A 15,325-nucleotide genomic window follows, 5' to 3' on the forward strand; every position below is an offset into this window, starting at 1 on the left:
GCCTAACGACCAACACCTACGCGATGTTCGCAGCATCTTCATCGGTTTTCCCCGGGTTTTCCTCCTGCTGCCCAACATTGTTGAACAGAATTTATGCGTTCAGCTGCTGCTACATCTCACTAACGATACTTTTCCATCCACTCGGGTCTTTGTTGGTCTTGTGTTTTTCCTTGGCTAACTGTTGTTGCCATTACGTTTATAATTGTCTTGTGCAACTTCTGGTGCGCAGTCCACGTGGATGCCGTCCAGGAAAAGCCACACGAAAACAGCCCCAGACAGCACCTGGTGCCGCCCAAGTCGTTACATGGACTCGACTCCCGGATGCCAGGAGTTGCCTCCTCCATCTCCGTGTTAACGGGTTGTTTTCTCGTTCGCTCACTCTCTCTCTTTCGGTTCTCTCTCTCTTTCTCTCTTCTGCCACTTTCAGGCTCATTGGCTAACTGTTGATTTTGTTGCGGCATTGCTACGGCTGCCACTTTTCATCCGCCCCGTTGTACAGCAATTGCGACACACATTTTCGCCTGCCACTACCACACCCGCCTCCTCTTGGATTTTGCCTTTTCCTTTTCGCCTTGTTTACATTTTCATGCTCGAATTGGCTCTTGTGCTTTGGTAATTTCCCCAGCATTGTCTTCGTCCTTTGGCTGTTGCTCCGTCTCCTTCCTCTCTCAGCTTTTTATTTTTTATTCCTCCTTTTGGGCGTTAGCCTGGTGGCCAACTTCAAACACACACATTAAGCGGGCTGCGTCTTTGGACTTTTGTGTGTTGCCACTGACAGGAGCTGACCTCCCCCCACCTGGTAACGTATCCACCTGATCTCCAGACCAGATCCTGGCTCTCCTGCTGCTGCTTCCGCTTCCTGCTCCTCCGCTTTCATCGCTGCCTTTGTGCCACATAAATTTGCTTTAAAATGTATCTCCTTTGCCTCTGCCTGCCCTGGAGCTGCTCCTGTCCGCTCCTTTCATGTCTTTAGCTTTTGTGTGTGTGTTGTGTGCTTTGTTTTCTGCTTATTTTCAATTTGAAACATTTTAATGTTTGTGGTCATAAAAATCTTTTTATTGGTTGTAAAACCCCAAACTGAAGGAGCTACTGTTGGGGTGCTTGAAAAAAATTAGCAGCCTCTTTTGCTGCCTTGGCAATGGCCACTTAAGCACCGCGTTAAGGTGCGATAAGAGTAAGCACCGAATTTGTCAGGGAGAAAGAGAAATCGAGCTCCGAATTGTTGACTTTAAACAGATAACAGCCTGGCCATAATCCAGTAATTGAAACACAAAAGAATGGTCCAAATAAGCCGAGGTCCCCTTTTCTCATTTTCTTTGTTTACTATACATAAAATGCAGTCCAAATTATTTTCTAATTTATTTTAATTGCAGAAATAAACTCAAGTTTCCATTATAAAAAGAAAATATAAACATTCTGCCTCTTAGGAAATTTATTTACCTTGGAGAGCTCCGCGAAATTATAGCAGTGATTTCCTTGAATTTAATCTTTGCTTTCCATTAGAAAGTTTCAAAGAAAAATATAAATACAAACTACCTCCTCTCTGGCTTTAGTTTTCTCTGCAGCACAATTTCCATTTATTCAAGACTAGAAGGAAATAAATTAAAATGTCTAAAAATTCCCCTGCAAAATTCCACTTTAAAGTAAAAGGAATCTGTGAAAATTTTGGCATTCCTTTGAGGGTGATCTTTGACAATTTTTGTCAGTTCTCAGTTTGGCACTTAATTGAGGTATCCATTGGCTTTTCTACTCGAAAACAACTTCACAGTTGAGTTTTCCGAGAGTTTTCCTAGGTTTTGGGGTCCGGGCCTCAATTAAATGTTAATGGCAATATTTTATTGCCGACACTTCACGGGAATCTTCCTCCTCAAATGTTTAGTATCTTCATCTTGTGACTCATTTACATTTTGCTCACTTTTTCCAAACCCGCCGGAAGTGTCTCAACATCTCGACTTTTCTCTTTTTCACGTTGCATGCTCCGCTCGGTCACTTTTCCAATTTGCTTTTCGCTTTTTAGCTTTTTTCTATTTCCATTTTCCACCCAACAACTCCCCCTTCGAGGCACGTCAGGCTTTTCCATCCAAAATGTATGCATATTTTATGCCTCTGCGATTTTTCAATTTTGATAATTTGTATTATGCTAATTTTTTAGGAGGTTTTGGAGGGGAGTAGAGGCTTGTGCACACGCGAATGGAAATGAGAGCGAAATAGAAATGGAAATGTGAATGGAAATCGAAATGATAGCAAAATATTTGTAAACAATTTTCCCACTGATGTGACACGTCATCATTTGCACTGTGATTTGTGTGTGTTTGCCCTCGGTCAAAGGTCCTAGGATCGAATGGCTTTTCAGACTAAATTTACAATGTCATTTTGTTTGGGGATTATTAAAAATATATATATACAGCTTTTCAGTATGTTAATTGCCAAGCAATTCCATCAACTCTTTACTCAAATATTTGCAGTAAGTAAAACCGAATCGACGGATAACAAATAATCTGTAGGATTCAAGTTGGTATTTATTTTTGCTTTTCGCCAGGATTTAATTTCCTTTGTTTTCATTCCCTTTTTCGCTTTACTTTCGACTCTAACAAATCCTCAAAGTCTTTGCCTTCAAAGGAAATGCACAAAAAACAAGTAAAAACCCGTCTTTCCAGTTGTTAAAAACTTACTTGCCTCTCAAGGGCCGCGATTCTCCTTGTTTTTTTCGAGCTTTTTCTTTTTTTTTTTTCGTTTGCCTTGCTTTTGGCTAACAACTAACGGCACTTGGTAAGGGGCAGGAGATGCAGTTGGCCAAGAGGCAACACCATCCATCCATCCATCCATCCCCGTTCCCCTTGGCCCCGCCGAGCGACCTTCCCCGGGCAGCTGCAGCCAGAAAGTGTTGCAAATGACTGAAAAAACCGGTTTTAATGGGGGACTTTGGACGGGTTCGGGTTCGGGTACGGGTTCTGTTTGGGTTTTCGGCTTGGGCCTTTTTGCCCCAAAGAAATGGGTCAATAAGAAATTCAAATGCTAAAACACGAAAAAAATAAAGCAGGAACAACATCAAGCGAAAAACTTGTTGAATTTTTTTGCGGTTATCCGAGACCAAAACAGGGAACTGCAAGGCGAATGAACTCCAATTTCGAGTTTTGTTAGTTCTTCTCTTATTTTCGCGTTTGGTTCAATGACTTCCAGTTTTTTCTTTTTAGCAAAATCATAACAATTGATCACAAATCCTTGGGCCAAGAAAAGTTTGAAAGAAAGAGAATCTTCAAGGCTTAACTTTGCCATGGTTCTTGGTTTTATTTCAGGGATAATCTTGGTAAAGTTTTGGCATTAAGATTTAAATAATAATTAGAAGAATATAATACTATTCAATTACTAGAAGTTCTTGTTTACGTATTGAGAAGTTAAAAGTTCATAAAACAATTATATAAAGAAAGATGAAACTCTTAATAAATATATATTAAAATATATATTTTTTCCAAACCATTTAATGTATTTCCTTTTAATTTAAAACAATTCCTAAAAAGAGTATCAAAATCCATATAGCCAAGCTTATCTTTCCCCATTTTTATTGTTTTGTTTCCGTTTCAAGGAATTCCAGGATAATGCTTTCATTGTTTTTACCCTCAAATTTCCAACTGGTAAATTGTAAGTCTCGTAAAAGTGAGAAAATCAAAGGACAAAAGCTGACCACAAAATGGATTGATATCTTGCAACTAAGCACACATTATTATTAATATTTAATGCGATTTCGTAGCAATGTCCCCCTTAGCCGGCATTATGGTGTCCTTTGTGATATGGATGGAACAGGACGTTGATGGGACCTGCGGAAAGCCGCTTAAAATGTTTGCCCGGTATATACTTCCTCCGTTGGCTTTTCTCCTTCTCCTTCTCCAGTTTTTTTTTTGTTGTTTGTGTTTTTATTATTATTTTTTGTGCTGGCATTGCGCTGATTTAATATTTAGCACGCCTGGACAATCAGCCCCCTTGGCAGACTCGCTCCCTCTCTGGCCCTTTGGTGGCATCCAACCCCAGCGGCATGACGCCTTAGTAAAATTTTAATGCGCTTTTGATGATGGCCATAAAATGGCAAAACAAAATGCATGGTTGTGGGTGGTGGGTGGTGGAGGGTGGATGGTGGGCGTGGCCAGTGCATGCGAATCTCTGCTCTAGATAAAATATTAATTTATTTTTCCCGCGCTCTGGTCGACTGTCCTTCCAACGGGTCCTGTTCTTTTGGGTTTCCTGCCGTCGAACAAGTTATATAGTGCGCATAAAATTTTACGTATGTATCGCCAACGTCCTGGCAAGCTCAGCTCTTATTTTTAAATAACTGTTTCAGGCTCCACCCCCCAATGTCCAGTCATATATACCTACATACATATATCCCCCGGAAAAGCTATAGCTGACGCGCCCCCTTTTCCGTCCTCGCCCACTGGTTTATTAATACTTTCATTCCGAGGCGGTTTGTTTGTTTTTCTTTTTTTTTCTTGTATTTTATTTGAATTTTGCTGCGTTTGTAGCTTGCATTTTTATTTCTCGCCTTCTTGTGGATTAGTTTTTTAATTTCAACAGCTCGTGAAAATGTTGAACTTTTTATTATTTGCTTTCCCTCAGTCTTGTCCAGCATCCAGCTTGTACTCTGATTTCCCAAAAAATAAAATGAAAATATATTTGCTCTGGTGAAAATTAGAGAGATCTTAAGGCGAAATAAATGTTTTAACGATTATTGCAGGATTTTAAGTGTTTTTTTTTAAGCTTACCATCAATTAAAATGTTAATATCATGTTTTGTTATAAGGTTTTAAGTTTGCTTTACTACGCATTTAATTTTATGGAATGAGGAAACTTTTTTAGAGACTTTTAGAAATACAAAAACGAGAAAGGAAACTACCCTTGCAGTTTGCAGTTGTTTTACAGTATATTTCTTTGACCATATTTATTGATATTTTTATAAGACATTTTTTCCGACAAATCAAACCTTAAAAAACTCACAACTTAGTTAAAAAAGCTTTATATTTATTTCAGAAAGCTTTTCTATGTTACTTTTTATTAGGTTAACATTTCTGCATACTCAATTTAAAATTTAAAAATTTTAATTTTTTCCCATTTTTTTAAATTTTAACGATGTAACCCCTTGTCATTTTATGAAAAATTCAAAAATTTTATTTTTTAACCGTATATAGCTAGATCGACTCGGCTGACGATGCTGATCAAGAATATATATGATTTAAGGGGTCGGAAATGACTCCTTCACACTGCAAAATACACAGGAACATGTTGTTACGCAAATGTAGCTAATAACATGTTGCGGAACATCTGTTGGCTGGCAACACAGCCGCAATGTTGCTAAGGTTCAGTCTCAATAGCAATTGTTTAATGTCTTTAATTTTGATCATTGAATTGTTTTAAATCTTTAAAAATAAATCCATAATATAGTGGATACATTTAATAACTCAATATATTTAATAAATACCTAAAAAAGCAGGAAATAAATGTAATTTTTAGTTAATTCTTATTGCAAATACCTTAGGAAATGCAAACATGTCTTGTAAATCCCCACAGAGCTCTGTTCAATTTATCAATCGAGTGCCCTCGAGAGCTGACACTTTCCCAGAACGTTGGTGATTCCCCGAGGAGCTGCTGCTCTAATCAGCTCCCATCACTTAGCGACCCTCCTCCTCCTTTCTCGTCTCTGGAGCTCCATTCGCATTCACCTAATGGACTCGAATTACCGGCAAACAATGAGTGGGCAGTCAGTCCCTTGAATATCCTTTCCTTTCATATGCCCAATGGCCATCAGAAGAGGGAAAAGAGTGAGAACGAATGGGAGCAAATGGTGGAGCACGCGCCTCATTTATTCAATAAGCTGATCTCATAAACAGGAGTAATTTTTCCCGACCCTCCTGTCGCCTTTTCCGGCTGGTCTGTCAGGATGCGAAGCTTGTCGCTTGACGCTCTCTTGACTTGCTCGATGATTGCGCTATTTACAATAATTGCAGACATTTTGTGCGCCATCGAGCGACAGTCGCCGAGTTTCCTGCTTTCCTTCTCAGCAGCTCTCCGTTGACTTTTCCCATTTGTGATGCTTGTCCTGCTGCAGGACCTCTGGGCAAATCGCATTAAATGCAGCTCACTATCTCTCTCCTCCCAACGAATTGTAAAATGTCATTCCGGAATACCAAGGGAAGAACGTATTTTCCCCGCTGTTCTTGCTTTTCTATTTCTTTTTTTTTCCTTTTTGTTGTAATTCTACTTTACTTCCTTTTTAGCAGCTCACACTTTCCGTCCACTTCCCCTGCACACTTCGCTTTTCCTGCATTTCCATGGACAGAATGCACAACTATAAAGCGCACTGTGCTCACAAAAACTAATTAGAAAACTTTTGCGGTTGATAGTGAAGATAGGGAAGAAGGGCGGAGAGGCTTCGGGGAAAGTGTTAAGTGTGTGCGAACTATGCTGAAAAAAAATGAACAAAAAATTATGTATCTAGAGAGAGAGAGACACAAGCAGGAAGTGGAGGAAACTAGCAGCTGCATTAATAATTAAGTAATAGTACGCACACAATGGCTATCAGTTACATGATGTGGTAGAAACGGGGTGAAAGATGATAATGATCCTTTTGCAGGAGAGCAAATATATTATTTCCATAAATTTCAGATGGATATCCGCATGGAAAATTTGTTGGAAAAGTTTTTGAAATGATTTATAGAAGGAAATGTGGAGAAAGTTGCAGTTAGCCTATATAATAAATTACAGCTTTAAAATGATTTAAACCTAATTTTAAATGACTTAATAACCAATTAATTACTAACAAGCATCACAAAGTCTTGATTTCTCTCTGTTGAGACCATAAAAAACAACCATTATTGCTCAAACCACGCAACACTTCAAAATCTTAACGACCAAAAGTCATTCATCCCTCATTCGAAACTTTGCCACTGGGGTTTATTTGCATAGGCCATTGAAAATTTGATGGAATTTCGTCTAATCAAGTGGCTACCCTTGGCCTCCGCCTCCTTCTACCCGAAAGTCTAATGCAAATCAATGTTAAAAGTTTTCAACAAGATTCAAAATTTCATGAGCCAGAGGACTTATCGATGAATTTCATGAATAACAAAATATTGCTGCTAACCGAAAGGAAGCAAAAGAAAAATAGGCAAAAACAAAAGCCGCTTTGGTACTTCCCCCTTTTTCTCAACAACAAATTGAACATTTAACCCATTACAGCCTCTAAGACAACCCCACTCAGCCTCCTTCACAAGGAAGGAAGGCTTTCTTGAAGGAGCTGCGAACATGAATAAATAGAAGTTGCTGGCAGATATTAGGGGGAGGAGCTCTGTGGAGCGTGGTAAAGGAAAATTTGGCGGCTTAAATTTTCCATAAATTTCCATGCCAACGGCCAATGCTCATTATAATTTGCCATCAATTCCCAGACGCTTCCAGAGAGAGGTATTCTTCTTATTTCATTCTTGTTGGCCTAGACTTGACACGCCCTGGCTTTTGGTGCTCCTGGCAGGACAGGCCAACGGCAGGCACACTCGAAACTCATTAACGTAATTTCCGAAAATTTATGAATGTTAATTGGGAAATTTCTTTGGCATAGTACAGCGGAAAGTGCTTATTAAATTATGCTAATGAGTTCTTGAGCTTCACACAGCTGACACGGACCAGGAACTCTCCCTCCTCCCTGTCGAATGAGAAATTCCAATTATGCCAGAGACAAATGCACAAAACACCTAAATAAAATGGCAAGTAAACGAAGTGAAATTGTCCACCACAACAGCTTTGAACGTCTTGCTGCTGTTGGTCAATTGGAAAACGATGAGTGATCGATTGATTGGGAAAATCATTCATTTCCAATTAACCACACCTGCGAACATGACCTGGCTTTGATCAATTAGAAAAGCTAGGGTTATTGCTGTGACACCTGTTTGTTGTACAACCAAAAGAATTGCACAGTAAATTAAATGAATTCTAGGAGCTATTTGGAAATTATTAAAGTATTTAATTCTAAGAGTATTTTATTATTATATTACTCTAAATCTTATTAAATAAGAAGCTTTAGAAGTATAACTTTTGGATCTATAACTTCTCCCTTTCGTTCAGTACATCCTTTTTATTCCTTTCTAATATCTCGTTTTGTTTTCAATTAATTTCAGGATGTCTTGCACAAAATCTGTCATCCACATGGCCAAGTTCTGCGCATTGTCATATTCAAAAAGAATGGCGTTCAGGCCATGGTTGAGTTTGATAATTTAGATGCAGCCACAAGGGCGCGTGAGAATCTAAATGGAGCTGATATCTATGCTGGATGCTGCACCTTGAAAATTGACTATGCCAAGGTGAGGGTGTATAAAAACAATCCCTAAATATATAAGTTAAATAAATGCTATACAATCTTACAGCCGGAAAAGTTAAACGTATATAAGAATGAGCCCGATACCAGCTGGGACTATACGCTGAGCACAGGTGAGATTCTACCAAGTGCGTTCAAATTTTTTACTACCTTCTTCTAAACTAGTCAATAAGCAATGCACCGAATACATCGACACTCGAGCACCCTACACCCACACACAATGTCGCCCACAAACACCAAACACACAGAGACACCATTTAAACACACACTGGAAACGAACACACACAGAGAAAGAAAAACACGGAGAGTTAATTGCTTTTTGTGTAAAACAAATATATATATATTATATATAGTTTGGAAAAGTCCTGAAAGAATGCCAACGATATGTGATCCTGTTTTGTATAGAACTCCTTTTTGGCTTTTGCAACCAATTTTTTGGCTACATGTATATTTTAAGCTAGCGTTGTGAGGCGGCTGAACGTGGCGTATGCGTGATATCCTAGGCTGTGCATCATCTTAAGTTGTTTATACCTTTGTCCCAAAAAGCAACCCCTTAATTAACCGATTCTCGCGATCTTTAAACACACACACACACACACATGCTGTCTACACTCGCACATATCCACACACACACACACACCTAAATCCAGACTCAAAACCCCAAAAAACAACACAGACCAGAACTCATTAAATCAAGCATTTAACGATACTCGAGAGAGATACTCAAGAGCTCATTAAACACACACACTCGACTGATGCCACCTGTTTGTGCCACGCCCACGCCTCGGTGCTATGTGCCACATTTCACATGTCTCAGTGCTTATGACGGGCGACAATGTTGCGCATTAAATGCCATTTTTAATTTGTATATTTCACTTTGAATAAAAATGAAATTAAATGCTCTTTGCCCGGCTGTTACTCGCCAGACAACCAGGCGGCGTCTGCACTGTCAACGTTTTGTCGCTGCCGCTGCCGTCGAGTGTCGTTTGTTTGTTGTTCAGGCAATTTGCTGCTGTTGCGGCTGCTGGAGAGAAAGAAGACGACGAGGTCGACAGACAACAGGCCACATCAAAAAAAAGGCCGACAAACTGAGCTGCCAGCAGATCCTGGCCGGGCCAACGCACTGCTAACGTGGCTGGGCTGCCAAGTGTCAACGCTGCCACAACAGCTAGTAAAGTTGCAACAACAGCGGCGGCAGCCTCATCATCGGACAGATGGCAAGGGAAAACCAAGAGCTGCGGCAGAGTGTGGTACAAAAGCCACAATAACTCAGACAGCCAGTTGTGGCAGAGAGTTTCCACGTTTTTCTCGGCCCCTCCTCCTCCTCCTCCTCAACTTTGGCTGATCCTCTGTGCTGCACACACAGCACTCATCCGCCCTGTTGTATTGCCATTTCCATTTGGAGGCCAAAAGTCTGTTGCAGCTTCCTCCTCCTGCTGCTGCTGCTGCTGTTGCAGCTTCTGCCATCAATGAATGGCAAAACTGAATGAACTTGGCGCCGCCTTCATGTGGCCGGGAGATGTGGAGATGCTGGAAGAGATGTGTTAGCTAACAACGGCAACGAACTACAGGCCTATTTGCTGGCATATTACAGGGGCGTGGGCGTCGGCTCTGGCAACTTGTAAATTAGGCCCGGCACTATCTTTGTGTCCGGCATAATGAACATGCCATGTGTGTGTGTACCATAAACACGCTCACTCACTCACTCACTGGGGTGTCCAGTCGAAGGTGGGGTCCTTTCATCCTTGTTTCATTTGTTAAAAGGATTGGAATGTGTAGAGATCTCCAGGAAATAATTGATTTTTGAAAAGGAATTTCAGGGGAACTGTCCCAATGTTTCCCTTTTTCCTTATATGCTATATAGGAGAAGGTGTAGTAGACATTTTAAAGGCTCTTAAAACCATAAATATCTCAGATTCAATTTTGTTTCGGACTCTAATAATACTCAATACACAGGTATACATTTTCATGGGCTCTAAAATAGCCTGTAATCGTTTTGGTGGATTTATGGGTGGGGTTTATGCAATATTTAAATTACTTCCCGCGTCATCACTGACAGTTTTTCACCCACCTTTTTGGCTCGGACTCTCGACGACCTTTGCCTCCTTTGGCTGTCGTAAAATCAATAGAATTCATTAAAATCGTAGCAAGTGACAATCCACGCTCGCAATTTAGTTTCCTCATCGTCATTTTCGACCCCAAGTTGGACTTTTTTATATTGTCTTAACAACAATAACAAGCGCAAAGAACATCGACGTTGTTGGGTTGGAAAAGGAAAACAAAAAGTGAAGTGAGGCAAGTTAAATATAAAGTGGAAAATGCAAACATAATATTTGCATAAGATTTCTGAGCTCAACCTCGACGCTTTTCTCTCTCCCCTCCCCCAACCACACTTTTCCGCTCGGTAGCAGCTATCCTATCCCTTCCTGTGTCCGTCTCGTGGCTTTCCTTTACCTTTTTCCGGGGCAAAGGAGCGTCGTCGAGGCAATCGATACAAAATGCCAGCACGTGAAATAGAACGAGGACACCGCCTTGGGTAAACAAGAGTCTCCAAAAAAGCATTCGAAATGACTGCCTGGCTCCCTGGCTTGCTCGGTTTGGACGACCAAAGTAGCAAAGAAGTTTTTAACAAGTTGACTTGAGTGCTCACCCACCCGTCCAGCAATTCACCATCCTTTCATCCTTCCCTGTAGCTGTCAAGGAAGCTTTGCTGCTCCTGCTGCTGTTGCAGCTGAAACTTCATCAACTACATACCGAAAATTTGTATTTGCATTTGCATTTGACAACCGCCACGGCTGTGCATATTTTATGGGTAGAAGTTTGAGGGTACAGTTTGACGTCCTTAACGGGGACATCCTAATGGGAAGCCTAGGGCTCTCTAGGGGAATGCAAGGATATCAAATTTCCCGCTAAATGGGTTTGCTTTTTAAAAAAATTCAATTAAATATATTACGTTCTAGGCAGGTTCACCTGTATTTCCATCTACTTTTCCATGCACTTTATCTATGCGCGTTTTGTTAATTTTCTACTCATTTCGCTGTCATCCGGCGGCTTGGCTGCGTCTTCCGTCCGGGGTTATCCTTTCGCCTGTGGCTCATAGATGGATTCCTCCTGCTCATCAGTAGTCGCGGTGCTCCTTCCCTTCGTGTTGTCACGCGATGTTCTCTTTCTTGTCCCTTATTTGGCTGCAAATTGTTTTTGCTTTCTGGCTGGTTTAGCGCACTTTTGGCTCAAGGACGTTCGATTTTTTTTTTCTTCCACGACTGCAACTTGACAAACCTACGTGCATTTTCCAGCGATTTTTCCACCGCCTGATGCCAAGTGACAGTTTCGTTTTGCCGGTTAGTTTGTCTCCGAGTTAATTTGGTTTTCTTTTTGTGGCTAAGGAATAGCTCTTCTGTTGCCTGCTGGAATTGATTAGAGACACTTTTGTTACGAGACATCGGGGGAAAATTGTGCGGAAAATTGTGCAGGCAATGAATGGCTGAGGATTATTTCGAGGAGATCTCCTCCATTAGTCGTATTACTATATACTATAAATAAAAAAGGGAGGGGTCCGACCCCTTACCCTTCCAGTTTTGGACCTTGATTGCGTATTCAGATAACCACAAAGAACCTGGCCATAATTAACCACAGAAATGTCATGAAAAAAACTTCTCCCCGGGGGTTTTTGGAGCTCTCTCCCCGCTCCCCTCTCTCAGAACACGTGCACCGTAATGGCAGTCATTATTTATTTTATTTCCGAATGCACGGAAACAGCAGCAGCAAAATAACAATCATAGAAAGTGGAACAGGGATAAGGCAGGGACTCGGTTGCTACCTTAGTTCTGGCAACAGTAACAACTAAACAAACAAACAAAAAAGAAAAATTTCAATAAAAGGCGGGACCCACAAATAAAAAGGCAGACAAAAGGACTGAAGTAGAAGGGAAATGCCAAATGTCATAAAAAGAAAGCCACAACGAGGGACACCACAGTCACTGAGAGGAGTCCTTGCCAATGGAGGCCATTAAAAAAAGAGCGACCCCTACCCCCTCGTGCTCAGTTGAATAATAAAACATGACAAAACTATTTTATGTTTATGATTAAATTATGTTGGGCCCCCTCTCAGAGTCAGAGTCGTCAGGTGACACCTCCATCCCTGGGAGTCCTTCAAAGCGTTTGTGATTCTGCCACAACAATCGAATTAAATACGCATAAATTATTCATACACCCTCGCTGGATGGCTCGCACTAACACGCATGCAAATCACGTTGGCAACTCTCCGGGCTCCTTCCCAGTGATTTCAATTATGTCCTGGATGGATATTCGTAGGCTCGTTCTTATTTATTTAAATTGCCATCGAAGAGCTCTCGTTTTTGTTGCTTACTTTATCCTAAATCAACATGGGGGGATGGTGGTTCTCCTTGGGTTATTTATTTTTATGACACTACGATTTCCGCAAGTGTCTATCTCTCTCTCTGTGTGTTTGTATGTATATTGGAGTCCTTCGGCCTGACTGCCTGCTGATTATTTTCGTTTTATCTTGAGCCCCGTGCCATTCTGGACCCCCAATTTGTTTTTAGTGTCCTCCATATGCTCCCTGTGTGTGTGTGTATATAATGGTGGCGTACATAAATGTGTGTGTGTGTGTGTGTTTCCTGTTGTGGGTGGTGGGGGTGCCATTCGGTCCGCCCATCTAATACATCGTAATTATAACGGTTTACTCTTTCAGCATGGTTTATTTTATGCCAAGACTTTATGTAATCAGTGTGAATAATTTGGCCTATGTGCCCTCGATCTGATATAGGCTTTTATTTGCCCAAAAAACCCTTCATGACCACAACCCACGTAGTAGTAAGCTTCCACCAAAAACATTTATGGGCGTCATTTTATGTCTTGTCTGTGCAATTGCGTGGACCTCACTCATTTAGAACCAATTAAAATGGCTTTTATTGCCGCCCACATAATGGCAACGACCAACTTTTTGGGGCTAAGCCATACATTTTCAGTGTCCCATTGCAAATGAACTTTTTGCGGGTTTGTTTTTTTTTTCGTATTATATCGTGATTGAGCCTCGATGTCCGTTTCCGGTTCCGTTTCGGTTTCCGGCTAATTATAAGAAAATATTTATATTGCAAATGCTTGTTTGCCTTGATCTTTTGAGTTCTCGTCACCATTAAATACACTAAACTAAGACATTATCACCGCACAGAATCACCCATATCTATATTTCACCCACACACAAAACTACTGGCATAAAATCGCATAAACACGGCTCATAGAGGAGCTCTTTCTCTCTCTCTATAGATACTAAATAATATCCTAGCTTAAGCCTAGCTTAGCTTAAACATACGAATACCACCTTCCTCTTATTCGATATCAACAAACATATCTTTGACAACCCAAGGGGAAAACTTTAATGTCTGGGCTATAGCTTTTGTATTTGTTTAAGTAATAAATGAAAAAAAAAAAGTATTTACAAAAATGTGCCAGTGAATAAACAAAAAAAAGTGACAACGAATTAAGCAAGCAACGTTTAGACCTCAGTTCAGTTAAGTTCAATTTTATCCTGTCAACACGAATCGCAAACCATTTGTCAAGATCCCAGCAGCAACAACCACACCAGCAAAAAAAAAGCAAGCAACACAACAATCAAAAACAACTACAACAACAACTATTACAACAACAACAACAAAAACACATCAACTGCGTCTTTACTAAAACCAAAATCTGAACAATTAACCCAACAAGATCTATATTTCATATTTGCTAAAACTACTAAAAATCAACTTTAAAAACCTACACTTGTAAAATATGTCAACGAAAACCACTCAAAAAATAAAGAAAGAGAAAAGGCCAAGACAACATACAATAAACATTGTGTATTATAAGACAAAGAAAATCACCACAGCTACAACAACCACCAATACTACAATTACAACAACAGCCACATCCAGCAACAATACGGGGTATTACAACGATTGAGTCTTGATTGAAGTCTTCTCGCAGAACTCTCAAAATGCAAGAACAAACAAAGAACAACCGTATAGATATATATATATATTTATATATCATAAATCAACAAAACGCAAACATAAATTAACAAATAAACAACAATTTCCACGAAGCTTCTCTCTTGCACTATCTCTATCGAAGATAAAATAATAATAATATATCGAGCAGAAGAATAAAGGAAAACTTGGCTGGAGGAGTCTATAACTAACTCACCACTAATTTTTGTAATTAATTTGTACTTGTATCCTCTTGATTTTTGTCTATGTGCTCCATTATGTTCACCATTATTTTAATAATTTACCTTTTTGTTTTATAACAGTTTTCGTTTTCGATTAACAAATAACAACAACCAGAACATCAACAACAACAACAGCCAATAAACAAGCACACGGAAAAAAGCTTAGAATCGTATGAGTAGCATTATACCTCTAGCATCCACTGCGTCGGTCCCAAAAAAAACTACTAGAAAAACTACTCGTACTACTACTACTACCCCTGCCCACCGCCACCCACCTGCCTGCCTTGCCTGCAAAAAAAGCTATATCCAAAACTAATCGCCCGCCTACTACTACAACTACTATTACTACTACTAACTAAAATAAATGAATATACGTACGTATGTCCCGGGCAAACAGCAGAAATCTATATCAAATCTATCGAAAGAGAATCGAGCGCAAGCGCCACTCCCGATAATAATCGATAACAAGTACTCATGTATTGCAAACCCTACTAACCCAATTTTTGTTGTGTATGTGTGCGTCTCTTTGTGCGTAAATAAGTGCCAGATCAGAGATCAATGAATCTCGAAATAGATATCTAAATATATATATTCTCCCCAAGTAAAGACAACCAGTATTCCAACCAGAACATCTACAGAATAAAACAACCAACTGATACTACTACCTACTACTACTACTATATATAACTATAACTACAACAACAACAGCTACAACAACAACAGAATGCAACCAAAAAAATAT

The 15,325-nt window shown here is 40.0% G+C and overlaps 2 protein-coding genes across 41 annotated transcripts in view; one reads left to right on the top strand and one right to left on the bottom strand.

Moving 5' to 3' along the window:
- sm (heterogeneous nuclear ribonucleoprotein L) overlaps positions 1–15,325 on the top strand; it is a 128,302-nt gene that overhangs the window by 57,504 nt on the left and 55,473 nt on the right. For 22 of the 37 annotated variants that reach the window (XM_086828375.1, XM_086828356.1, XM_086828362.1 and 19 more), the window contains exons 4-5: positions 8,153–8,335; positions 8,399–8,462. In XM_086828375.1, coding sequence (XP_086684501.1) covers positions 8,153–8,335; positions 8,399–8,462 — 247 coding nt within the window. Of the gene's footprint in view, positions 1–8,152; positions 8,336–8,398; positions 8,478–15,325 lie in introns of all 37 variants that reach the window. The other 15 variants (XM_020946250.2, XM_086828359.1, XM_086828364.1 and 12 more) reach the window with 1 other exon arrangement.
- TTLL6A (Tubulin tyrosine ligase-like 6A) overlaps positions 1–15,325 on the bottom strand; it is a 133,564-nt gene that overhangs the window by 48,510 nt on the left and 69,729 nt on the right. The window lies entirely within an intron of this gene.

Source organism: Drosophila serrata, unplaced genomic scaffold (assembly GCF_035046125.1).
Source record: "Drosophila serrata isolate PLE 108 unplaced genomic scaffold, ASM3504612v1 contig_184, whole genome shotgun sequence".
NCBI classification, from domain to species: Eukaryota; Metazoa; Arthropoda; class Insecta; order Diptera; family Drosophilidae; genus Drosophila; species Drosophila serrata.